This window comes from Octopus bimaculoides, chromosome 5, assembly GCF_046866305.1.
Source record: "Octopus bimaculoides isolate indiv1 chromosome 5, ASM4686630v1, whole genome shotgun sequence".
NCBI lineage: Eukaryota > Metazoa > Mollusca > Cephalopoda > Octopoda > Octopodidae > Octopus > Octopus bimaculoides.
Window position 1 is genome coordinate 63,741,313 of NC_142932.1, and position 27,906 is coordinate 63,769,218.

Here is a 27,906-nt window from a genome sequence, read left to right on the forward strand (position 1 = left end):
CTGTTCATAGACATGCGTCATACAGTCTGCCTTTTACTCTGAGTGAGAGGCCCTTTGTCACCAGCAGAGGTAAGAGCTCTCTGAACTTTGCCCAGGCTATTCTTATTCTAGCAGCTACATTTTCAGCACACCCTCCTCTGGATCACTTTCAGCACACCCTCACCTAGGTAACGGAAGCTATCAACTACTTCTAGTTTTTCTCCCTGAAATGTGGAAGAAGTTGTTCTCTGCACATTTCCAGTGTTTATTGCTCCTGCGCATCTGCCACATACAAAAACTATCTTGCTAGTTAGCCTTCCTTTGATATTGCTGCACCTCTTATGTGTCCATAGCTTACACTGGGTACATCTTATAGAGTTTCAACCTACACCTTTTCTACAGATCAAGCAGGGCCATCTACCTGAAGGGGCTAGTGGTTTGTCTACCTGTCTACTTATTAGGACTTTGGTTTTAGCTAAGTTGACTTTAAGGCCCTTCGATTCTATTCCTTGCTTCCGCACCTGAAACTTCTCCTCTAGTTCTGATAGTAACTCAGCAATTGCAGCAAAGTCATCAGCATAGAGGAGCTCCCAGGAGCAACCTGTCTTGAATTCCTATGTTAATGCTTGGAGGACTATGATGAATAAGAGGGAGCTGAGGACTGAACATTGGTGGACCCCTACCTCTACCCAGAATTCTTCACTGTACTCGTTGCCAACCCTCACCTTACATGGCTCGCACAGCTCTCACTAATCACTCATCTATCCTGAGTTTCCTCATTGACCACCAGATAAGGGAATAGGGGACCCTGTCAAAGGCTTTCTCCATGTCAAGGAAAGCCAGGTACAGAAGTTTATCTTTCACTAGGTATTTCTCGTGCAGCTGTCTTACCAGAAATATGGCATCAGTGGTGCTTTTCCCTGGCACAAACCCAAACTGCATCTCATCTAAACTGACTCTCTCCCTAATTAGTTGGGCTATGACCCTCTCCATGACCTTCATTAGCTGGTCCAACAACTTGATACCTCTGTAATTGTTTGTATCTAAGGCGTCACCTTCACCTTTGTAATAGTTGACTATAGTGCTGCTACACCAGTCATTGGGTATGACTCCTTTGTGTATCACCTGGTTAACAATATGGGTGACTAGGCTATAGCCGACACTGCCAGATATTTTGAGCATCTCTGCAGTGATTCCTGATGGGCCGGGGGCTTTCCCTGTCTTCATACTCATAATTGCTTTATCTACCATGGTACTGTCAACTCGGATAGCTGGTCCCTCTGTTGGGTCGACATTCGGCAAACTCTCTTTCTCCCATTCATTCTCTTTATTGAGCAACCTTTGATAGTGGCATCTCCAAACCTCTCTTTTTGCAGCTACATTTAGTGCAAGTGAGCCATCATCCATGCGGACACATTTCTCTCCCACGACATTACGATTCTCTTTCACACACTGTCTTGCAACACGAAATACTTCAAGTCTTTGGTCCTCACAGCGCAGGACATTGGCAAACTTTTTCTTATCTGCTTCCCATCTGGCTAAATAAACCTGTCTCTTAGCTTCCCTTCTGACAGTCTTGCTCCCTCCGTTCTTCCAGTCCTTCCAACCAAGCCTGTTTCTTTTGTCTAATAGCCCTGTCAACCACATTGTTCCACTACCACGTTACTTTGGGTCGAGAGAGGACTTTGCACCATCCACAGATCTGGTCAGTGGCTCTCAGCAGGTTGTCCTGTAGAAGCCTCCAGTTGTCTTCCACATTATGTGATGCTATATCCCCTTCTATTTCATCAAAGGCTTCGAGTAATGTCTCTAAATCTCTGTCCATTTGCAGGATCTTTAAGCTTCCAGACCCTTCTCCTCCAAGCTGGTCTACTTCTGGGCATCTATTTAGCCCTGATCCCGAAGTCGCTAACTACTAATCTGTGTTGAGGGGTACATTCTTCGCCTGGGAAGGTTTTGGCATTTATAAGCAGTCCTCCTTCCCTTTTTCTGGCGAGGATGTAGTCAATTTGGCTAGTGTGTCTGTCGGATCGGTAGGTGACTAGGTGACAGGCAGGTTTCCTGAAGTTGGTATTGCAAACCATAAGATCATTTGCATCACAGAACTCCAGCAGTCTGGTTCCCTCCTCATTGCAGGAACCAAAACCTTAGCCTCCATGTACGCCATGGAAGCCCCCTGTATGTTGTCCAACATGTCATGTCCACTGAAGTCACCAGCCACAAAAAGAAGGTCCCTATCATTCATCAATGAGGTAGTCTGAAAGAGAGTGTCATAAAATCAGTCTTTCTGCCCATCGGGTAACCCCGGCTGAGGGGCATAGGCGGAGATAATGGTTGCTAACCCATGATAAAGGACTAATCTAATCTTAAGTATTCTATTGCATACTCTGACTACCTCAATTACCTTATCCACCCATTTCTCCACAAGAAGTATACCCATGCCCCCGACCCCATCTGTGTTCCCTGCCCAGAAAATATTGTACCTGTGTTCTTTGCTTGTGAGGACCTAGCGGAACCTCCTCTCCACCTTGCTTCATGGATGCAGCAGAAATCTACATGTCTCTATTCAAGCATCTCAACAATCTCACCAGACCTACCTTTCAATGTGCCAACATTGAGTGTGCCAACTCTGAGGGTGTGAGAGGTGTGGGCCTGTGAGACCCTAGGATGAGGGACAGCAGTGTCATGTACCTGAAAAGAAAGCTTGCATTTGGCAGAATTCATAAACAAGCAATAGCCTACAACCTGCTTACACTACACCACTTTTATGCGCTATATGATTGATAAACCCTAGGTAGGGATGGGGATGGCATTAGGCTCTGAGAAGTCTTCGCGGGAGACAACCAAGGATGACAGAGGATAGGAACTTCTGGTAAAGGTGGAGGGGTGGGCGTACCGTGAGCCAGCAAGTTTAGGCAAGAGCATCTTCTGCTCTTGTATACTATGGTAGACAAATTTAGGGAGAATAAATTAATGAAATGATAAACTTAGGAGGATATTCTTTGGGATTTTCGGTAACATAATTGAATGAAACAGCAAATGCTGAAATCGTGAGACAGAAGTGTAAAATATTTTTGGGATTCTGGGAAACAGAATTTAATGAAACAGCAAATGCCGGTGAGTTTGGGCGAGAGCAACTTCTGCACTTTTATACTATGGTAGACAAATTTAGAGAGAATGAATTAAAGAAATGATAAACTTGAATAAAATAAAATAAATAAAATGTGATGGTTAATGGATATGCATGAACTTAAGAGAAACAAGGAAGACAAATCTATCGGGCTATGTTTATATGGTAAAGAAATAGATAGATAATAAAGAACGAATGGGGGGGGACAGGGTTATGATCTACGCAGAAACAGGAGTACATGAATGAGGTTGCAAGGATAAAATTCTTTCTGTTCATCTTCTGAATTTCATATTGTATCAGCAGAGGAATTCAAACTCTATTAGGGGAAGCAGAGCATTGAGCTGGTTTATATAGAGTTAGGGTTAGGGGGTGGAGTTGGTGAACCGGGTGGTATATATTATAAAAAAAGTGTTGAATGAGAACTCGGCCTTTACTTGGAGTAGTTTCCAAAAGATTTCTAATGTAGTTTCTTCATACTTTACTTTGGATTTATTGGTGTAAAATGGCGTAGATATGAAAAGTTATATAAGTATATTAAGAATGATGTTCAGAATGATGTTCGACAAATTGAATCATATTTTTCATAAATGGAGGAGATTAGATGTTAATATGGGATGAAGTATTTATTCAATTCGCTAGACGATTGTTTCATACAGAAAGACAATAAATTCATTTTAAGAATCTGAGTTGTCAGAGAGTACTCATCAGTAGCACAATAAGAAATAATAAGAACTTAATAAAGAAAAAGGTAGACTTTAGAATTACATGGGTATTGTGTTCTTACTAATTTTTAATGTGTAACTGTTCTAAGAGTCATGTCTATTTAAAACACAACTAACGGGTAATGGTTAGGTGATGATATTGTTGGCACTCCGTCGGTTACGACGAGGAGGGTTCCAGTTGATCCGATCAATGGAACAGCCTGCTCGTGAAATTAACGTGCAAGTGGCTGAGCACTCCAGAGACACGTGTACCCTTAACGTAGTTCTCGGGGATATTCAGCGTGACACAGTGTGACAAGGCTGACCCTTTGAATTACAGGCACAACAGAAACAGGAAGTAAGAGTGAGAGAAAGTTGTGGTGGAAGAGTACAGTAGGGTTCGTCACCATCCCCTGCCGGAGCCTCGTGGAGCTTTAGGTGTTTTCGCTCAATAAACACTCACAACGCCTGGTCTGGGAATCGAAACCGCGATCCTATGACCGCGTGTCCGCTGCCCTAACCACTGGGCCATTGCGCCTCCACAGGTGATGATATATATAACATGGAAATATAGGAAACTTTCTCTCTGTAGATTAGTGTAAACGAGCTAATTTTAAACTCCATATAAGTAGTAAGAAGCAAGTGGGGTTGAAAATCCAAATGAGGGAGTATGGAATTTTTAAATACAAGAGACTGAAATTTATATTTGACCGTTAATAATCATTTCGGCTTTTTTATAAATTAGAAAAAATGTTTAAGCCCTCATAAATAGTTAGTGGTGTAAAACTTTACAATAGAATATCTATGTAAATAATATGTCAGAAATATAGGAGATAGTCTACAGAAAATAATTAAAGCAATAAAAATCAGATACTAATAGGTGGTTAATACGACAATATAAGAAAAGTATAAAAATTATAAGGATAATAAATAAATATACGAAGATTAGTGGGGTATTTTACTTACAATGTTTGCTGCTAAAACTATAAAACATCTACAGAATGGTATATAAAAAATATATATTGGAAAGATTAGAGAATAATTTTAGAGAAAGTAAATATTATCGAAAGTTGACTAGTGTAGGGGAGATAATAAATAAGGGGGAAAAAATGGTCTAGTTTATATCTGCTAGGAGATTGGAAAATTTAAAAAAATTTTAAATATTGGCATTATATGTATATGGATATGGTTATTCAAAAACAATTTTTTCATGTGTCATATACAGTTAAACATACAGAGGTCTGTACATGTTGATACTGGTACAACCAAATATGTATATATTAAAAAAACCATGATTTTTGTACAAGTAAACCAACAATTATGTGTATATACTTGTATATATACACATATACAATGTATGCACTGACAATTATGGACAAAAAAGTAATCAGACACCGAAACATATGATATTCCACATATGCACCCTATAGACGACAGTAACAAAGAGACACTCTTATACACTGAACACTTGTACCCATGTACACATATGTACAGAAATAATTTTTATACATACGCCTGAATTTTATAGTGGTGATGTAGGTATAAACATAAATTATCATATTACAAAAACAAATATACATTACGGAAAAATATATATAAAAATTATAATATTTGAAAATTATTTAAATATATTATAAACATTTGAATAAAAATAGTTGTAAAAATAGTAATAAATCTAGGTTGCTAAAATATATCTATATATTAAAAAAATCATATAAAAAGGATATGTATATATAGAAGAGATCATAATCAAATACTTATGTCTGATTTATTATGCATCATATACTGAAATACTTCTGTACGTATGTGAAAAGTATCCAACTACAGAAGATGCACTTTTTAGATCTGAGAATATATATAGATAAATATGTGCATTTAACAATTGGAAGTGCAGTACATTACTTATAGGCAAAGAATGCATGGATGGGTACCGTTACAAGTTTTAATTACAAAATAAATTTAATATCATATATATACATTAAAATATATGTACATATACATACAGACACATACACACATTCATATATATATATATATATATATATATATATATATATATATATATATAATAATAATAATAAGAAGAAGAAGAAGAAGAAGAAAAGAGTTACGACGCAAAAACACATATATTAAATGAACATATTTATCTTCATTATATATTTCTATACAAAGAAAAGATTCATTAAGAGACTTATATTGAAGATAAATATGTTCATTTAATATATATGTTTTTGCGTCGTAACTCTTTTCTTCTTATTATTATAACCAAAAGGATCGATTCTTGAGGAGTCTACATACCTTCACAGTCGTTTTTTCTGCTATTTTGGATGATTTTTTGAGTTAGCTTACCAATTATTTTTGTTGGTAATTAATTCATAATATATATATATATATATATATATATATATATATATATCTTATCTTATTTATATGTTTGTTTGTGTCAAGTTGCCATCTACACCTGTTAACGAATTTTCGTGAAACTTTGTAAACATGTTAAAGTAACGTCCAGTTTGTTACTAAGCTCATTGAAGTTTAATAAAAATCTATAATTGGATGGCTAGGGCCCTTAGAAGGGATCCATATATATAACCAATATATTTTATTTTAACAACCAAGGGAAATAATCCATCCAATTTCCTGTATTATTTGGTATAAATCAAGTTGAGTATGCTTATTTCTTGATATTCGAACTGTTAGAGTTATTTTCACAATTTATCCAGTACAACCCTTAAACAAGTTAATAGTATTTTCCTAAACAATAGATCCACTTATTTTGGTTAGTGACTTATTCATAAATATACAATGAATGACGAAGTCTTTCATGTCACTTCAGCCAATTGACAAGTGCTGCATGAAGAACTGTTCTGCTTTTAGACAAATGCACTGTGATCACAAATGTCACACCCTGTTTACATGTAGGAACACCTTAAAATCTATCTGTACATCTTGAAAATGGCCAGCATGTATATTTCATAGAAGACAATGCTCAAAACCTAGTTCTGAATGCATCAAAAACCACTTTGACAGCTTCCTTCAAATTATGCCAATGTGATCTGTTTGTCTAAACACTGTTGCATGTAGAGGTCCCCTGTACTATACCTGGACACACAATAAATGGAACAGACGTAAGCAAGGAGCACACGTTGAGGGCTGGGAAGAAGATTCTGTCTTCAGAAGTGGAGCCATTGGGCGGATGTACACTGTGCACCGTAATCAGCAGGAGTGCTTCTTTCTGCATCTACTGCTGCACACTGTCAGAGGTTCTCCATCATTCACAGACTTTCGAAGACACAATGGGGAAGTGTGCATGACCTACAGAGAAGCCTGCGCCAAACATGGACTACTGGAGGACAATGCTCACTGGGACCAGACAGTGGAGGAGGCAGCAGTCAGCATAGCACTAAGTCAACTGCATCAGCTATTTTCCACCATGTTGATTACATGTAGCTTGCATGAACCTCACAAGCTTTGGGTGATCCACAAAACCAGCATGGCAGAGGACATCTAGAAAGGATTTAAAGGCAAACCTCAACAGAAATTGCCACAATCAATAACACCATTTACAATGAGGCATTACTTGACCTGGACACCCAAGTGCAAACTACTTACCAAGTGGGAGGTCAAGGCAATTCCACGTTTGGTTATTACATAACTGACTTCACAATTTGGGTTTTCATAACTTATTAGGAATTCCTAAAAACAAGTTCCTGTGTAAGACAGTTCGGTATTCTCTGTAAATGCACAAAAACCATTTTAAAGGCTACCTAATTAGTACCTGTCTAATGCAGAAAGAAGCACTCCTGTTGATTAGGGTGCACAGTGTACATCCACCCGATGGCTCCACTTCTGAAGACAGAACAATTATGAGAATGGAACCAAGGGATAAGCCCTGTTGTTCCAGGAATTACCAGGTACATCAGCTAGTATACATATATATGTGTATATATGTGTGTGTGTGTGTATGTATACATATATATGTATAAATACATATATATATGTATCATCATCATCATCAATCCAGGCTTAACATCAACCCAGACTGCCTGTGGATGTCGTATCACATCCCTTTGGCAACATCTTTCAGCCACCAAGTGTCGAAGTGCATCCTTTGACCAAGTTTGCATACACGAGGCTAATAACATAATGAGACTTGGAAGGCAGCTCCTTGAGCAGTATTACTTGTCTGATAACCTTAAATATATGCCCAAAGAAGTCGCAAAACTTTACTGCAACATATCATCTGATGAAAGGATGAACGTTTATCAGCAGAAAACATGCATGAATATGTCAGTAGAAAACTCCAGGATGATAGTAACATTGATCCTCAAAGCAGTCTATCATGGATCAACAACCAGATTACTAACTCCTACTTTGAAGGATATGCAATTGCAATCCAGGAACAGGAAATATCAACAAAATACCTGATGCACAAAAAAGATAAAGATGCAGGAAAAGCAGCAAAATGTGATAACCAATGCAAACTTTGTGGAGTTAACACCAAAGATATCACCCACAACCTAAGCAGTTATCTGAAAATGCCATCTACTGATGAGACATGATGTAGCTAAGACACTGTATAATGAGATCCGTTGGAAGGATAACCCTGAGGCCAAAGAAATAAGAACCCACAATATGGTAGAGCCATAACTACTCATAACAAAAAGGAGCACTGGTGGAATGTCCCAGTCAAAACCTCAATAAAATGTTAACATAACACACTTGATATAGTAATTTGGGACAGAGAAGAGAAACTGTAAAGTTGTGGAAATCAGCTGTCCAGTGGATGTTAACCAACAAAAATGAAAATATCTACACTTAACTATTGAGAAATCTACAATTATTCTATCCAGATTACATGTTCAGGTTTATACCTGTAATTATTGGGGGAATAGAATAAGTACCAATCACTGCCTAAGTACCAATGTTGAGAAATTGGGCTCCCCAAAACCAGACTGGAGAAAACTGACTTGAAGATTACAGATCCAAGTCATCACTGGAACTGTAAAACTCTGAAAAACTTTCCAGAAGTTTATCATTTAAGTGTATATGAGCATGTCTAGACATGTAACTATATGCATGCGAATACATACATAAAACAAAAACATACAAATCTGCACATATACATAGAAAAATATCCTGTTAATGTTGTTGAAATTCCAATGAAGAAGCCTTGGATCTAGGTTAGGCACTGACCTACCGATCAACTGACCCCACTACTTTGTGTGGGGCATGGAGATACGAGAGACCAACAAATTCAGCTGCAACATAAAGAATGAGCTGACGACCAGGATTACTAAGGCCTTCAAGAGTCTAAAATGGGAGAGAGTGAACAAGGCCTGTGGCTGGTTCTGAGCCTGTCTGGAGGCTGTCATCAAGGCAAAAGGCAAGTTCATTGAGTGAAGTCGATTAAACATGCTATGAAGATAAACTATCTCAAAAAATAAAAACACTGTTTTTTTTTTTCCTGTCATCTCATGAATGAATACCATCTGCACTATATATATATACACACAAAATCTTATTTACTTCACAAAACACTTACTATGTGTTATTTATAGTCATTCCACTTATTTTGAAGTTTACATGGCTTATCTATCTAGAATTTTAAAATATTAAAGTCAGGGTAGAAGTTATTCTCATAACTTTTGTAACATTTGTACTGGAGTCAATCAAATAGTAATAACAAGTTGAAAATATATTTACTTCACATTTTCTACAAGTTAAATATATAATTTTAAAATATTGAAAAAATAAAATATTATTGAAATGTGGCAGTGATTAAAATGGTAGTGATCTCACTACCATTGTCTTCATCCTCAATCTATGTATGCAAGTAAGAATGAGATAGATTTTAAAAGTTTTAATAATTATATAGGTGCAGGAATGGCTGTGTGGTAAGTAGTTTGCTTACCAAAGACATGGTTCTGGGTTCAGTCCCACTGACTGGCACCACGGGCAAGTGCCTTCTGCTACAGCTTCAGATCAACCAAAGCTTTGTGAGTGGATTTGGTCGACGGAAACTGAAAGAAGCCCGTCATGTATATATATATATATATATATATATATATATATATATATATATATATATAGTATTAGGGAAAAGAACCAAGGTTTATGAACTCATCGATGAAAATTCACTGTCACATATAGAAAAAATTTATAATTAAAAGTAATTTATAATTAAAAATTAAAAAATTTATAATTAAAAGTTTGAAAATAATATATATTCTTGTATTTTATATTATTCAATTGATTTTTTTAAAGATTATTTTTAATCGATACCTTTTTTAACACTAAATTATTTAGAAGTGAGAGTATTATTTTAACCTAAATATGACTTCAATTTGATTAGATTTGAAATATTTTAGATTAATATTGTTTAATATTTCATTCTATATTATGATATAAATAACTAGCCTTTTTCTTTGTTTATAGTATCGTTAACGGTTTTTTAATTATAACTTAAGCTATATTAAGCTTAATCTTTCATTCATATTTTTATTTCTAATTAACCTTGTGTTTTGACTTTTACGTCTAAGTTTCAGTCTGAAATATAATAACATTTTGATTAGTATATTTTTTACTTTGTTTACGATGTTATATTATTATTTGGAATAAATAAATATTCTTGTATTCTTTTATTATTCAATTGATTTTTAATGATAATTTTAATCAATACCTCATTTAACACTAAATTATTTTGAAATTAGAGTACCATTTTAGCCTAATATAAGACTTTGATTTTATTAAGGTTGAAATATTCTCGATTAATACTGTTTTATGCGATAAATACCTAGTCTTTTTATATTAATTTCTTATACTATACGGAATATTTTCACTAGACGTCTTATAAATAAATGTTTTTAATCATAAATTGCCTAGCTTTGCATCATTTAAATATGTGCTAATAATATCTTTATTATTTTAGCCTTAAACTTCGTTCAAATTGTATTTTAAACGAAAAAATTTGTTTAGTTGGTTTTTATATATAATATACTTATTAGATTATTCTATAATGGATGAAGGATTGATTATGGAATGGTTATTATTTTGATATTTAATAATATTTTTCTATCTTTATATAGTAAGTATTTTATATACATTTATTTGTTATTTATTGTTGGTTGATATATACATTCATTTATTATCATTGTTGTATTTTGACCTGAAGATTAGCTATATTTTTGAATAGAATTGATTTTCGATAGTTTTAATTGATTTTAATCGATATAAATTTCTTTCTATTTGAAAATTGGTTATGAAACACGTGTAGTCATTTTATTATCTTGATCTTATGATATTTACTTTGTATTATATTATACTTATTTATTGTACTTTTAATTATAAATTTTTTCTATATGTGACAGTTCATAAACCTTGGTTCTTTTCTCTAATACTATATATTTATATATATTTTATACTGTGAAGCTTAATTTAATTTTTATTTTTAATAAATTGATTTTAATTGAGTTTTTACCTGTAATTTGGGATTTTATCCCTAATATCATTATTATTATTATTATTATTATTATTATTATTATTATTATATATATATATATATATATATATATATATATATAAACTTACTTGTTAATAGAAATTTGGTGTGTGTTGCATTCCATTACTTGATAAATAAAAAATGTATAAACAAACGACATAACGTATACTGAATGTAAAAACAAACAGGAGACAAACCAGAAAATCCATAATTCTTCATCAGTTATTGACCAATGGTACTTTTCAGTTTCGCACCTTTGACAATAAGACTGTATGCTTCCCAATTGGTGGTGCCCACAAAAAAAATGTTTTCTTGCATAGAATTAGGGACAAAAGCAAACAAAACGAAACAAAACAAGCAAAACGACACAGAGTGTGATTTAGGATGGTGGACAAGGACAAACAGTTGAGCAAAATGCGGCCTTGGGGCCAAGAGGAGGAGAATAGTGGGTAATGTTTAGAAAATGTTTTGAACGATGGAGAATGGAGAGACAGAATTTGTGACTGGTCAGCTAAACGACCAGTCTAAGACAGGAAGAAAAAGAGGAACTGGCCACTGGTCATGTAACAGCAGCAGGCAGAGGAAAAAGACAGCAAAGAGAGGGAGCGACAGAAAAGAAAGGGGATGTGAATGAAGAGGAAGGAGAAAGTCTAGGAATACAAGAGGGAGAAAGGCTAGAAATATGAGAGGGAGAAAGGCTAGGAATACAAGAGGGAGAAAGGCTAGAAATATGAGAGGGAGAAAGGCTAGGAGTACAAGAGGGAGAAAGGCTAGGAGTACAAGAGGGAGAGAGAGAAGAAGTAAGTAGAAAGGCTAGAATAGAAGTAACAGGGTGAGAGAAAGACTAGGTGAAAGAATGAAGGCAAGAGGGAGAGAGGGAGATAGAGAGTCACATAAGAATATAAAAAAACTTACTTTTTAATAGAAATTCTGTGTGCTGCATTCCATTACTTGATAAATAAAAAATGTATAAACAAATGACATAACATATACTGAATATAAAAACAAAGGGAGCAAACAGAAAGTTCATAATTCTTCATCAGTTATTGACCAATGATACTTTTCAGTTTCGTACCTTTAACGATAAGACTGAATGCTTCCCAATTGGTAGTGCTCACAAAGAACAACACTTTTCTTGTGTAGAATTAGGAACAAGAGCAAACAAAATGAAACAAAATAAGCAAAACGACACAGAGTGTGATATAGGACGGTGGACGAGAACAAGCAGTTGAACAAATACGGTCTTGGGGCCAAGAAGACGAGAATAGTGGGTAACACTTAGAAAATGTTTTGAATGATGGAGAACGGAGAGACAGAATTTGTGGCTGGTCAGCTAAATGACCAGTCTAAGAAAGAAAGAAAAAGAGGAACTGACTACTGGTCATGTAACAGCAGCAGGCAGAGGAGAAAGACAGCAGGGAGAGGGAGCGACAGAGAAAAGAAAGGGGAAGCGGATGAAGGGGAAGGAGAAAGGCTAGGAATAGAAGAGACAGAGAGAAAGAGAGAGAAGGAGAGAAAGAGAGTAAGTAGCAAGGCTAGAATAGAAGTGACAGAGTGAGAGAATTGGTGACTGGTCAGCTAAGGGACCAGTCTCTCCCTCTTGTATTCCTAGCCTTTCTTCATCTTATATTCCTAGCCTTTCTCCCTCCTGTATTCCTAGCCTTTCTCCCTCTCATATTTCTAGCCTTTCTCCCTCTACTTACCCCTCTCTCTCTCTCTCTCTCTCTCTCTCTCTCTCTCTCTCTCTCTCTCTCTCTCTCTTCTATTTCTAGCCTTTCTCCTTCCCCTTCATCTACTTTCCCCTTCTTTTCTCTGTCGCTCCTTCTCCTTGCTGTCTTTCTCCACTGCTTGCTGCTGTCACATGTCTAGCAGCCAGTTTCTCTTTTTCTTCTTTCCTTAGACTGGTCCCTTAGCTGACCAGTCGCAAATTCTCTCTCTCCATTCTCCATCGCTCAAAACATTTTCTAAACATTACCCACTATTCTCATCTTCTTGGCCCCAAGGCAATATTTTGTTCGACTGTTTGTCCTTGTTCGAAATCACACCCTGTGTCATTTTGCTTGTTTTGTTTCGTTTTGTTTGCTCTTGTCCCTAATTCTACACAAGAAAACTTTTTTTTGTGGGCATCACCAATTAGGAAGTATTCAGTCTTATCTTTAAAAGTGCAAAACTGAAAAGTACCATTGGTCGATAACTGATGAAGAATTATGGACTTTCTGTTTGTCTTCCATTTGTTTTTACATTCAATATACATTATGTTGTTTGTTTATACAGTTTTTTAATAAATATATAGGCACAGGAGTGGCTGTGTGGTAAGTAGCTTGCTTACCAACCACATGGTTCCGGGTTCAGTCCCACTGTGTGGCACCTTGTGCAAGTGTCTTCTATTATAGCCTCGGGCTGACCAAAGCCTTGTGAGTGGATTTGGTAGATGGAAACTGAAAGAAGCCCATCGTATATATATATATATATATATATATATATATGTATGTATGTATGTATGTATGTATGTATGTATGTGTATATGTTTGTGTGTCTGTGTTTGTCCCCCCAACATTGCATGACAACTGATGCTGGTGTGTTTACATCTACGTAACTTAGTGGTTTGGCAAAAGAGACCGATAGAATAAGTACTAGGCTTACAAAGAATAAGTCCTGGGGTTGATTTGCTTGACTAAAGGCAGTGCTCCAGCAGTGCCACAGTCAAATGACTGAAACAAGTAGAAGAATATGTATATGGTTGTCCTCCCACCATGGCCTGGCAACTGATATTGGTGTGTTTACGTCCCCATAACTTAGCAGTACAACAAAAGAGAACGATAGAATAAGTACTAGGCTTACAAAGAATAAGTCCTAGGATTGATTTGTTCGACTAAAGGTGGTGCTCCAGCATGGCTGCAGACCAATGACTGAAACAAATAAAAAGGAAAAAAAAAACATATTCTTGAAATAAATACTTGTGTGAGATGCTCTTTTGATCCTTTTCTATAAATTCAAGTGGAAGTGTTGCCTAAAATCAAAAAAGTAGCATGAAACAATCTGAAGTTATATGATATTTTAACAGTTAGCCAATTCAGATTTATGTAAAAAAATTAAATGTTCTGAATATTTACCATTGATTAATTTATGCAGGTGAATTTAAACAGGAAATTCCATAGTAGCACAGCTGAGAATGTTTTGTAAATACATTACACATTTGTAATTAATAAAAATATATAGTTTAGAATCTGGGTTTCAAAAAGCTACAATTTTAAGTAAAAGTTATGGTATGTTTTGCTTAGGCCAAGACTTAAAGGAATTTATAATGTGGATTGTTATAAATAAAAGATCCAAAAGAAAAAGTTTTTGATGTGCAAGTTTAAAAGAATAAACTCAATCTCAAATAAATTCAGAAACTTTAGTAAAGCACTTGACAGATTCCATTGTCATCCCAGTAAGATTTGTGGTATTACTGCTAACTCAGTCACCAAAATCAAACAAATACAAACAAAGTCAAGAGACTTTATGTTTTGTTATGACTGAAGACATACATAATGAATTGGCTATCCAATGAATTGTAAACATGCTAGTTGGCATTGTCTGTCTTATCCAATTTTAAATGATAAGAGCATACTGTAGATGAACTGTTGATTTTTATATTCCTGAGGATATAAAACGTTTTAAAATATGTTTTGCAAACAACTTGCACATGCAGGTGCTATCAGTTGAAAGCTCTGCATACCAGAAACCAGCAAGTTTATGGGGTATTCAGGAGAGAATGCGTGCTGTTTCGGGGCCTACCCCTCAATGGCACCAATGTGCACCAGCCCCCCCCCCTCTACTGATATGAGGCTCCACTTCCTAGATCAACTGGTTATCAAATAAAGCTCAATATTCTTCTAGCTATCACACACCTTTTTATTTAACAGTTAATAGCTTTGCAACAAACTGTCATCACCATTAGTGCCAAGGGAAACAAAAATATGAAACTGCACTATAAACAAATCCTTCAAGTATAAGTGATTATAAATGTAGGAACAGGCATAAACTGTGTGGTTAAGAATTTCACTTTACAACCACGTGGTTTTGTGCTGTTCCACAACATCTTGGACAAGTGTCTTCTACTATAGTCTCAGGCTGACCAATACAACAATGGAAAAGTGGATGTTAAATGATGATGATGATGATGTCTGCATGTGTGTCTTTGTATGTGGTTATCTCACACATCTCCACCACTTGACAACCTGTGTATATCCTTGTAACTTAGTGGTTCAGTGAAAGAAACCAATAGAATAAGTACTTAACTTAAAAAAGCACACTGGGGTCAATTTTTTCAACTAAAACCCTTCAAGGTAGGGCCTCACCATAGTCAATGTCCAATGACTGAAACAGGTAAAAAAGAAAATAGGCAAAAAATGTAGAAATAGAGATCAACTCCATAAAACTAAGAAGCCTTTTTATCAACAAAAGAGACTTGGAGAAAGAACTTAACTACCCATAGAGAAAAGCATCGGCGATGTTTGATCAACTGAGCAATATAATAATGCTTATGCCAAACTATGCAAATATGAGAGAGTGTCTATATGGTCATTTAACCTGGGAGAGAAACAGCTAAATCTCCTTCAAAGGATACACCAGATAGTGCTGTTCAAGGTACACTATATCCAAAAAAAAACAAAAAGACATTAGGATGATGACTACTGGAATACTTTTTGTCATAGGTTTGCTTAGTCAGGGCTGACTTAGGGATAAACAACAACTTATGTTGACCACTCTTTATTGTTGTGAATCTGGACAGTTGAAAATCAAAATCTATCACTAAGATCTAGAGTAAAGTCAAAGTCAAATTTTATAAAAAATACATTCCTTCAGTCATGTTGTCAGCTTATAACCTTCTAGTTTCTCTTTGACAGAAGGACAAAGATCTGAAGAATACTGGTAGACGGTGGAATTTGAAATAAGATAGTCAATGTCAACAAGCCCTTGTAATAATGACTACATTCAATAGTCTGTGCATAATATGAAGTTTTATTGCCACTTTATTACAAATTTCAAACTTAATGTTACTACATCTATCTCTACAACATTAATGAACATGCATGTCATCATTCTCCTTCCTAAGTCAAGTTCCAGCCTCAATGACATGGTTCTCTATTCTCTTCCAAAAACTGCATGCAAAATTGCTTGCTCTACATAACAACATACATTTTCAGTCCTCCATCAGTAAATTTGACAGTGTTTTAGTTACAATCTAAACAATCTATTCCCTCATTCATGACCATGTAAACACCTTTCTGTCTAAAATCAAGCAATAGCAGGAATGTATCTAGTTAGATTTAGTTGCATGTATGCTTTCTTTTTAAAGTCAAAGAAGGACATGTTACTGTCCATATACCATCCCTCAACACCACCCAATGGTTCTTCACGATTAACATTTTTTCCATTTCAAAAATTCCATCCATTTGGATCTAGTAATGCTTAATGGGGTTAGAATACAGTGTAATGATGTCACATTACTGTTTCCAAACCCTGATTATTCAATATCAACCTGCTCACCACATTACTAACATGTCTTTATATTTTGCTGCATCTACCTCTGGCAATATATTACCATACACTTCAAATGTACCCCGTCAATAAGAATTTCTCAAGCATCATCCTTTATACCACAGTACAGATGTCCTGACACTCCATTCAAAAGCTACAATTGTTGGCATCCTTTTGTCTCAGGAAACAATGGAGTTGCGCATGAAATAATCCAATCTGGTTTTTACATTTCATGTCATTTACATCTCCTGCTGTGGCTGTGTAGTCCTATTCTGGACAAACATTCCCTCTGGCAGGTGACGCAGATGTAATGAAGACTGCCTGGTTGGTTGTAATGTCATAGTTTCTTGTCATCTTTTCTTGTCTTTCCATTTCTCCTCTCTCCCTCTGTCACTCCTTTGTATTCCACAGTTGCTGGCAACCGCTTCCCAGTAGCTAATATTGATATCACAGGCCTTCATGTCCCTTTTGCAAACATTCTTGTACTGTAAGAATAGTCTTCCAACAGACCTAGTGCCCCTAGCAAGCTCTCCGTAGAGTATGTCCTTGGGGATTCTGCCATCTTCCATACATCTAACATGTCCAAGCCATCTCATACATCTTTGTGCAAGGAGTGCAAACATGCTTAGTATTTCTGCTTGCTTGAGGAAATCTTTGTTGGGGACACGATCCTGCCATTTGTTACCAAGGATTTTCCGGAGGTAGCGCATATGAAAGATATTTAGGCAACACTCTTGGTGTGTGCATGGTGTCCAGGTCTGACTGCCATACAGTAGAGTGCTAAGTATACATGCCTGGTAAATCTTCATTTTTGTGATCTTGGTCAGCTTATTGTTGTCCCATGCCCATTTGGAGAGTTGGGCCATCACAGCAGCTGTCTTGCCAATGTGTATATTGAGCTCAGCATCAAAGGATAGGTTGTAGGTGACGGTAGAGCCAAGTTAGGTAAACTTCTCCATCTCCTGTAGTCTGTGGTCTCCAATATGTATGTTTGGGATGTCCGATGTAGCCTGACCCATGATGTTGGTCTTCTTGAGGTTGATAACTAAGCCAAAGTCTCTACATGCTTGCTCAAAGCAGTTGATGAGCCTTTGCAGGGCTTCTTCTGAGTGTGATACCAGAGCAGCATCATCAGCGAAGATCATCTCCTTGATCAGGATGCTTCTGATTTTGGTCTTGGCACACAGACACAAGAGATTGAACAGTTTCCCATCACTTCTACTGTGCAGAAACACTCCATCATCTGATGTCTCAAAGGCATTTGACAGCAGCAGCGAGAAGATGCCAAATAATGTAGGAGCAAGGACACAGCCTTGCTTTATCGTGTTCTTTATTTGGAAGGTGGCTGATGTTGAACTATTGTGCTGTATGGTGCCTTGCATATCATCATGGAAAGATTTGATGATCCTCAACAGCTTTGGTGGACATCCAATTTTTTGAAGCAGCATGAAGAGGCCTTTTCTACTTACCAAGTGAAAGGCCTTTGTCAGATCAATGAAGGCCATATATAATGGCATTTTCTGTTCTCTGGACTTCTCCTGAAGTTGGCATATGGAGAATATCATGTCAATAGTTGATCCGCTTCTTCTAAAGCTTCACTGCGATTCTGGATATATTCAAGAAGCAAGCAGTTATAGCCTACGCGAGCAAAGGTCTTTCCAACAGTGTTGAGAAGAGATATTCCACAGTAATTGTTGCAATCACCACAGTCACCTTTGTTTTTTGTAAAGTGTTATGATATTAGCAACCTGCATATCCTGAGGGACTGTACCCTCTTCCCGGCACTGACACAGAAGCTCATCAAGGTGCTGAAGCAGGGCAGTGTTTTTGCCAGCTTTGATGATCTCTGAGGGTATGCTGTCTTTTTCCCGGAGCCTTGCCACTGGCTAGGGAGTCAATAGTCTTGGTGAACTCTGCTATGGATGGCAGACTGTCAAGTTCGCACGTGGCTGGCAAGATCTTGACACTCTCAATTGCAGCTTCAGCGACTGTGGTCTCCTGTGAGTAGAGATCCTTGTAGTACTCCACCCATCTATCCATTTGCTTGCTTTGGTCTTTGATGAGATCTCCAGTTGTTGATTTCAGAGAAGCTAACTTGACTGCAGATAGACCGAGGGCTTTCTTCAAACCGGCATACATCCTATGGGTGCCGCCACTGTCAGCAGCTGACTGGATACTCTGACAGATTTCCTGCCAATACCTATTTGCGCAGCATCTGGCAGTCAGTTGGGTTTTACTTCTTGCCTTTTTGAGTTCTTCGAGTGTCTTTGTAGAAGAATCACTCTTGTATTGCATCAGAGCTGTGCACTTTGCTTTGATAACTGGTTCCAACTCTGAGAGCCCAGCACTGAACCAATCTGGGTTATGCCTTTCACTCATGCTGAAAGTATCTATTGATGTGGTATGCAAAGTAGGTAGAATTATATCTGGATATAATTCCACCTACTTTCAGCAGAGGAGGATGGGCAGCTACTGAGGGCAGCCTTGATAGAAACAGCAAACTGTTTCCGTAGTGTAGGGTCTGAGGTTCTGGCAGTGTTAATGTGTGGTCGGCCCATTTTCTTCAAGTGATGGACTTTTATAGGCAGAATCCTCACCCTGCTGCTTATTAGTGAATGATCTGTGTCACAGTCCACACTGTGGTAACTATGGGTCAGTTGGACAGAATTCAGAAAGGATCTTCACGTGATGATGAAATCTAACTGATGCCAGTGGTGAGATCTTGGATGTCTTCAAGATGCCTTGTGGGATGGCTTGTTGGCAAAGAATGTGTTGGTGATGCACAGGTTATGGTATGTGCAAAATTCAAGCAGTCTCTGACCATTGTCATTCATATTGCCAATGCCAAAATGTCCGACACAAATGGGCCACGGGTCATGGTGAGATCCCAGGCAAGCGTTAAAATCTCCTAGAAGGTAGATATTTCCGTTGGTTTGTATGTTTCTAATGACACAGTTCAGATCTTTGTAGAACTGGTCCTTGATCTCTTCTGAGCTGTAGGAAGTAGGAGCATAGATGCTCAGTAGATGTACTGGGCTAGAAGAGCTTAAGAAGCGCAGAGAGAGGATACACTCAGTGCCTCTGATGGTGGTTCTATTGAAGAGAGTAATGAGTTTATCACTGCAAAGCCAATACCATGCTGATGTGGTTCCTCTGGTTCTCTTCCCTGCCAAAAGAAGATGAAGTCCTGTTCTTTGAGTTTGCCGTTTGAGGGGAGTCTCGTCTCCTGCAGTCCAGCAATGTCTATGTTGAGCCTCTTTAGTTCGTGGTTGATGATGGCTGCCTTTCTTGTGTTTTCAACCCAGAGTAGATCATCAGATATGCCAGGGCACATGGTCCTGACGTTCCAGCTTGCTAATCGCAGGACTGGTGGTTTCTTGTCTTTTGATTGTTTGCCTGGTGCAGAGGTTGCAGGCTGTTTTTCAAGTCAAATTCTTAGCTTCAAGCACCCAATGAAGCAGGTAGCCCGTGGCGGGTCAGTACCTTATTAACTAGGGGCTGCCCAGCTTGAGGTGGGTGGTAACTGATCAGTGGGACACAAGAGTCCCTCTCACCTTCAGAGGTAACCCGTAGCGCCCATATCCTATGCCAATCAGAATGGACTTATCACTTGTGACTGCTACTTCCCATGTTTTTCTGTCACTTTTCACAGCAGGCCTGGGCTAAATGTAAGAAAATCCTGGGTAGCCCAATCGTCAGGATTCCTCTCTCGACCTTGTTGACATAGTCCAAAGGAGTGCAGAGCATTATGTTTGGCACCAGCTTGGTTGCAGGAGCTGCCGAGTCGAACACTAAACCGCCTACGGGGCTCCACTCCAAATTTCTTTGAAGGTTGTCTCCTTTCTGTAACCCTGGATATGGGCCCATACTGGGTACTGTCAGCCAGAGTCAGTTGAACCTGGGACTGGTGTCAGGTAGGGTCATCACTCTCTGAAGTAGTGAAGAAAATCTCTACCCACTACCATAATACCAAAATACAATAGTAAAATATATATTTGTCCTTTAAACTTTTTGTCACCCATTTTATACCAATGGTGTCTGTTTTGTGTTTTTAATTTTCAAAAGAATCATTAATTAAAAGAAGCTAAGTGAAAGAACTAACTTATTAAAAGACAAATGTTTATGCATTGAAATCTCATATTCTGTATTCTACATTCCTAAAATCATAATCTGTACTCCTCTTCACAGAGCACTTGATATTGAAAGGTTTATCTAAGGCCACAGACACCCACCTGAATTATTCAAAGAAATAAATGTGGTTAGTGGCAACCCATCAGCCTTAATTCCTCTTTTCTTCTTTCACCAAGCATACATGTAAACAAAAACAAATAAATCTACAAAATTAATAAAAATCTATTATTGTATATGCAAATATCTGTGGATTCAGTCCACTTTTGACCTAGTGTAAGTTACACCTATTCCTCTCTGGGAATCACTAATCCACTTCTATTGTTTAGAATAGGGGTTCCCAACCACTTTTTATCTATGGACCCTTTTGATTACTATTTTATTCTGGTGGACTCCCATAGTCATTTGATGTTTAAAAACTTTTTTATACAAACCGCTTTCAAAATTCTTATTTTGTCTATCACAAGACATTTGTAAAACATTTGAGAAAGAAATCTAGCTGTTTTTTTGCAATATATACCAATACAAATATCTAAAACAAAATTTTTTCAGGGATCCATAAAATACTACTGTGGATTCCCAATTTACTATTTTGTTGTGTGGATCCCACAAAAATCTTATATGGACCTTCAGGAGCCATATAGACCCTGATTGAGAACTACTGATATAGAACCTTGATAGTACACAATAGCTACAATTTTTTTTCCTGTAAAAACATGGTCAGTAGTTTTGCCCCAGACAGCCTTAGCATTCATTCCAAAGAAAACAAAATTATGCAACTAAACCACAAACATAGAAATAGAGATCAACTCTACATAACAAAGAAGCCTTTTAGTTATGTCCACGATTAGAGACACAGCTTCTATAATACGGCGCAAAACTATTTCATTTCAGAAAAGTTGCAAATCGTGTTGTAAAGCAGTGATAGTTTGAATTTAACTTTGCTCCTGTCATCACCTCATATTTGTTTGGAATGAAAATAATTACCTGAACTTTTGTGGTATCTGACACCATTATGGTTGCATTATCTGCATACACTGACATAACTCTCCTGCATTCAGCTTGAAAGGGGTGCTCTTCATGAGTTCGAGCTTATGCAGCAAAGGCTTGAGCACCAGAATATACAGAAGAGTTGAGAGAAGTGACTGATGAATCAAGCATGCACTCTAAAATAATTCCAAGAGGTGGCTGTTTTCTTTGACCATCAAGCTAGCACCACTGTGCAGTTCTGCAATCTAGCCCAACCACTGTAACTATATCCAAAACCAGCTGGTAGTTTCTTGTCTTTTGATTGTTTGCCTGGTGCAAAGAATGCAGGCCATTTTTCAAGTCAAACTCTTAGCTTCAAGCACCCAATGAAGCAGGTAGCCTGTGGCGGGTCAGTACCTTATTAACTGGGGGCTGCCCAGTTAATAAGGTACTGCTGCAAAGTAGCAATGGTCCCATTTTGCTGCTAGTTATGATAAACATTTGCCAAAAGGTTGCTAAACAGCTTTGGCATATAATGACAAAACTCATAAGGCAGAACTTCCAGTATCTTAGTTGCTGGTATTTTGCAGTGTCTTGCCTCTTTTGCTGAGAGCCATGGCAAGACGTTGAGGTAGGCACTAAAGTCTATCATTCTTTGACCTAGTGCTTACTCTGCAAAATTAAGGCAAGTTCTGCTGGAAAGCTACACACATTTGCTTGAAACCATGTAATATACACCCATCTTAATTTGTCAATTACTGAATTGTGGCTCAGTTGCCTCATCCCCACCCCATGGCCCAAGTCCATTGAATGGCTTTCATTTTGTCTTGTCTTAGCAGATGAGCTCTAGCTCTGACAATGCAACCATTGTATTTTGCATAAAGAGATGGTGAAGGACCATTCTTTCCACTAGCACATTGGCTGTGATGTTTATTATAAACAATACAAACACTGTAATTTAATAGCCATTAAAATGTGATACCTGTTAAACAGAAATTATTTTTATTTAATGAAAATTTAATAAAATCTAATCATAAATGAAATTAAGCTAAATGCAACTAAATTGAAAACCTTTTTCCCCCTGGCCATATTGGCAATTCTGCAAACTTTTGGATGTGAATTTTACATGAGTAGAAGCTTTCTTTAACAATTTTTATCCTGAAAATCACCAGTGTAAATTACACAGGTGCATAAATTATGGTAGTAATAATTTGTACTAGTTCTCATATTTATTTCATTTCCTTAAACTGATCTTTCTGAAGTTGAAATTGCAAAGGAGGTGTTGAGTGAGTTTGTTAACATTTGTAATGTAAGAATTTCCAAGCATGACATTTGCAAGAGAGTTTCATAGAAATTCCTGTATCTGTAGAATAATGAGTTATTCAGCAATAAGGTGTTATTCAGCCAAGGTTAGACTTGACCAAACAAGCCTATGATCAAGGACATTTCAGCCATAACTAACTGTATTTTTCCTTCAAGTAAAATGCATAAAAGACCACATTATTCAATAGAGCTTCTTTTCTCTTTATAATGGTAGGGCATGATTTTTAGGAGATTTGGCTCATATTTTGAGCAACTGTGTTATAAATGTCCATGGTATGGATGTATTATTGAAAATATATCAAAAAAGATTTTGAATAGCATTGGAAAAGATGTGAAAAGAGTTGTTTAAAGTATTATTAATATTCTTGTTACCTGATTATAACCACATGGACAGTTCTTAACTTGAATATTTTTATTGGCTGCAACTTGGAGAGGCTTAACAGAAGCACCTAAAAAAGACATTTTTAATATATGAATTACTTTTCATAAACAGAAACTTAGTAAAAAATATACACACATATTTGTGAAATAAATCGGATTAATTGTATGGTATAATGAACAGTAATTATCATGTAAACATAGAACAAGATTCAAAGCAATTGTGCACATATTCATTCTTAATATGTTCTAGAAGATTTGAATGTGATTATATTGTATTTCGCCTTTAGAGAACATCTCCTTTCAAACAATGTATGCTGACAGCACAAATGATTTTTTTATGTAAGTTGACTTTGAGACACTGAAATGTTGACCTGGTTGTGCCCAGATCAACTGCCATTCCAAGAGTTCCAGTTTCTCATGAGATTAATGTACAAGTGGCTGAACACTCTGCAGGCACACATACCCTTAATGTAGTTCTCTGGGAAATTCAGTGTGATACAGAATGTGACAAGGCTAGCCTTTTGAAATACAGGTATTACTCATTTTTACAATCTGAGTGAACTGGAGCAATGTGAAATAAAATGTTTTGCTCAAGGGCACAACATGCTGCTGGGAATCCAACTCATGACATTATGTTCATGAGCTGAATACCTTAACCACTAAGCCACATGCCTTCACTGCCTGAATCAGTGAAACTAAAGAAGAGAGGTGGCTCTTTATAGAGCAGGCAAATTGTTTGTTGATGCATGTTGATGCAAGCCAAATTGATGAATTAAGTATCAAATGCATACAAAACATTGAGAACCAAAACAATGATGTACATTCTTAATACATTCTGGTAGATTTAATACTTGTATTATTTTTGGAGAACACCTTCTTTCAAATACATTCAATTCATTCACATAAAAGAACTTTGAGACACTGGTATTTTGACATGGTTCCAATCAGCTGGAACATGTTAGAAATGAATATGTATGTTACTGTTTTGATTATTGCTGTTTTATGTGCACGTGAATATTAATTATCAATTTGGCAAGCATCAGCATGTGTCAACAAATAATTTGTTTGCTGAAGCTATTGGTGGTTGACATTATTCAGTTTATTTTAGTTGAATTGTATTTATAGTATTTAATGTTACTTAGCTTTAGTTAAAATTGTATAAATCATTGGTGATTTGACTTGTCTCTGTGTGTAAAATATTTTTAATGTAATAATATCTAAGACAATAATATCTACAATTGCCTCCCAATAAAGAAGGAAAGATTCTGCTAGAATCAGAAGATGACATAGGAAGTGAGATGTCAATAAATCAGTTATCAAAGAATAAAGCAAAAAAAAAAAAAAAATTTAACTTGCACAACATATTTGAATATGAGTGATAACCAGTATTTACAGACAATAATCTATATATATATAAAAACGAGAATGTATATGTGTTTGTGTGTGTGTGTGTGTGTGTGTGTGTGTGTGTGTGTGTGTGTGTATGTGTGTGTGTGTGTGTCTGTGTGTGTGTGTGTCTGTGGGAATTCCTAAAACTCGAGAACTACACAACCAATTTCATTCAAATTTTACACATGCCTTACTTAGGGTCCCGGTTGTGTTTTAGTCAAAAAATTTTTTTAACTTCTTGCATAGTTTGAGCCCACAGCAACATAATATCTCCTCCACTATTTAAGTATTACGTGTCAAAAGTGAAACAAAACACTCATGTCAAATACTTTCACTTTAAAAATGAAACTTTTCCACTATTTCAGTATCAAAACTGAAACAATCATATTTCGATACTATAATGACAGATACTTTCACTTTAATGGTTTCATTTTCATACTGTATCGACTACAGTGAAACTATACTCTCACATATATACAGGCATACATACATAAATACATACATACATGCATATATATATATATATATATATATATATATATATATATATATAGAGAGAGAGAGAGAGAGAGAGAGATGTATATGTATACATGTATACATATAGATGTATATGTATACATATATCATCATCATCGTTTAACGTCCGCTTTCCATGCTAGCATGGGTTGGACGATTTGACTGAGGACTGGTGCAACCAGATGGCTACACCAGGCTCCAATCTAATTTGGCAGAGTTTCTACAGCTGGATGCCCTTCCTAACGCCAACCACTCAGAGAGTGTAGTGGGTGCTTTTACGTGTCACCCGCACGAAAACGGCCACGCTCAAAATGGTGTCTTTTATGTGCCACCCGCACAAGAGCCAGTCCAGGGGCACTGGCAATGATCTCGCTCGAAAACCCTACAAGGCCAGTCAGGCGGTACTGGCAACGGTCACGCTCAGGATGGTACATCTTATGTGCCACCCGCACAAGAGCCAGTCCAGGGGCCCTGGCAACGATCTCACTTGGCTTGCCGGGTCTTCTCACGCACAGCACATTTCCAAAGGTCTCGGTCAGTAGTCATCGCCTCGGTGAGGCCCAATGTTTGAAGGTCTTGCCTCACCACCTCAGCCCAGGTCTTCCTGGGCCTACCTCTTCCACGGGTTCCCTCAACCGTTAGGGAGTGGCACTTTTTCGCGCAGCTATCCTCATTCATTCTCACCACATGTCCAAACCAGCGCAATCGTCTCTCTTGCACACCACTACTGATGCTTCTTATGTTCAGCTTTTCTCTCAAGATACTTACACTCTGATATATAAATATACAGCTATATGCATACATGTATATGTTTACATATGTGTAGATGTATATATATATATATAGATAGATGTACATGTAATATGTACACATATATACATGCATACAGATATCTATACATATATACACCCATACACACACATACACATGCACACAAACACATAAATTAATCATTTGTTTTTTTTTATCCAAAACTACGTCAAAAGTACTGAATAGATCTTTATGAAATTTGGAAATTATATTCTATGGATAACGGCCATAACCCCCATGAAAATTCATATATTTTTGATGTTGATGAAATTTTAACCATACATATTACACACAAATAAAGTAATATTTCTAAAATTTCTTCTTAGAAATTACAAAGACCCCTTCATGGGGACTTCACACCCACAATTTAGTCATTTTTCCTAAGCAAAGACGAATACAGTTGTACTATTGGAAGCTATAGGGTCACCCGAACATAACAGATGAGCATTATTTCTAATTCAACGGTACAAAAGTGTAAGACTATCCTTTCAGATATAGTTACATTGTGATTTCTGCAATGTGGTGCATAAATTGTCAAGTAAATGAGACGCATTTTTGCCTCCACTGATTCACTTGCAAAGTGTTCAGTAAAATTATTTTGTTGCAGACCTCCTTTGAGTCTTTTTATTATCACTGGGTCACACATAGTCCCCAGTTGGTAACATTGATTTCAAGGCCTTCCCAGATGAGTGACTGGTTGTTCTAAGACATTTATTGATTGTAAATTTTTTCTGCCCAGTTACCTATCGGTATAGTGGTCATTTGCAAACTCCAGAGGCAACACTTTCATTTCCCTTCACTCCAAACATCACACGTTGTTATTTCAATTGGGTCATGCCCTTCCAATTGCTATAGATCCATAATGCATCTTACAGCTGTGCCTGTCACCTGTATGGTGAGGAATCCTACATTGAGGAGTAGTAACAACTAGGCTAGGGTAGCTGAATGATTATCGTGATCATTCGTCTTTTGGTTTTCTGTAGCTTTGCTCTCTTTTACAAACCCAGTGAACATACATATATTTCCTATTTCAAAGAAATTCAAACAATACATATTAGACCCAAGTTAAAAACATTCCCAACAATTCAACTTCTTTGGTTGACATTAATACACCCACCACCAATAGAGGCCTTAACTCCGACATTTTTTAGCTCCATGAGCTCCATTTTTCAGGAGCACAATCCTTTTTACAGGGTCCATAACACTGGAATTTTGGAATGTGTGCATAAATATCAGATATATAAAGATGAGAATGTGTGTGTGTGTGAATCCCTAAAACTTGAGAACTACACAACCAATTTCATTCCAAATTAACACATGCCTTACTTAGGGTCCATGTAGTGTCTTAGGCCAAAAAAATGTTTAACTTCTTGCATAGTTCGAGCCCACAGCAATATCATATCCCTCCACTATTTCAGTATAATGTGTTAAAACTGAAACAATAACATCACTCTACTGTAATGTCAGATACTTTTACTTTAACACTGAAACTATTCCACTATTTCAGTATTACATGTCAAAAGTGAAACAACAACGTGTCGCTACTGTAATTT

The 27,906-nt window shown here is 36.8% G+C and overlaps 1 protein-coding gene across 1 annotated transcript in view; it reads right to left on the bottom strand.

Annotated features, from left to right (window-relative positions):
* The window catches only part of LOC106869597 (HORMA domain-containing protein 1), a 660,018-nt gene that overhangs the window by 228,855 nt on the left and 403,257 nt on the right, over positions 1-27,906 (bottom strand). Inside the window, exon 13 of the mRNA XM_089352345.1 lies at positions 23,630-23,706. Coding sequence (XP_089208471.1) covers positions 23,630-23,706 — 77 coding nt within the window. The remainder of the gene's footprint in view (positions 1-23,629; positions 23,707-27,906) is intronic.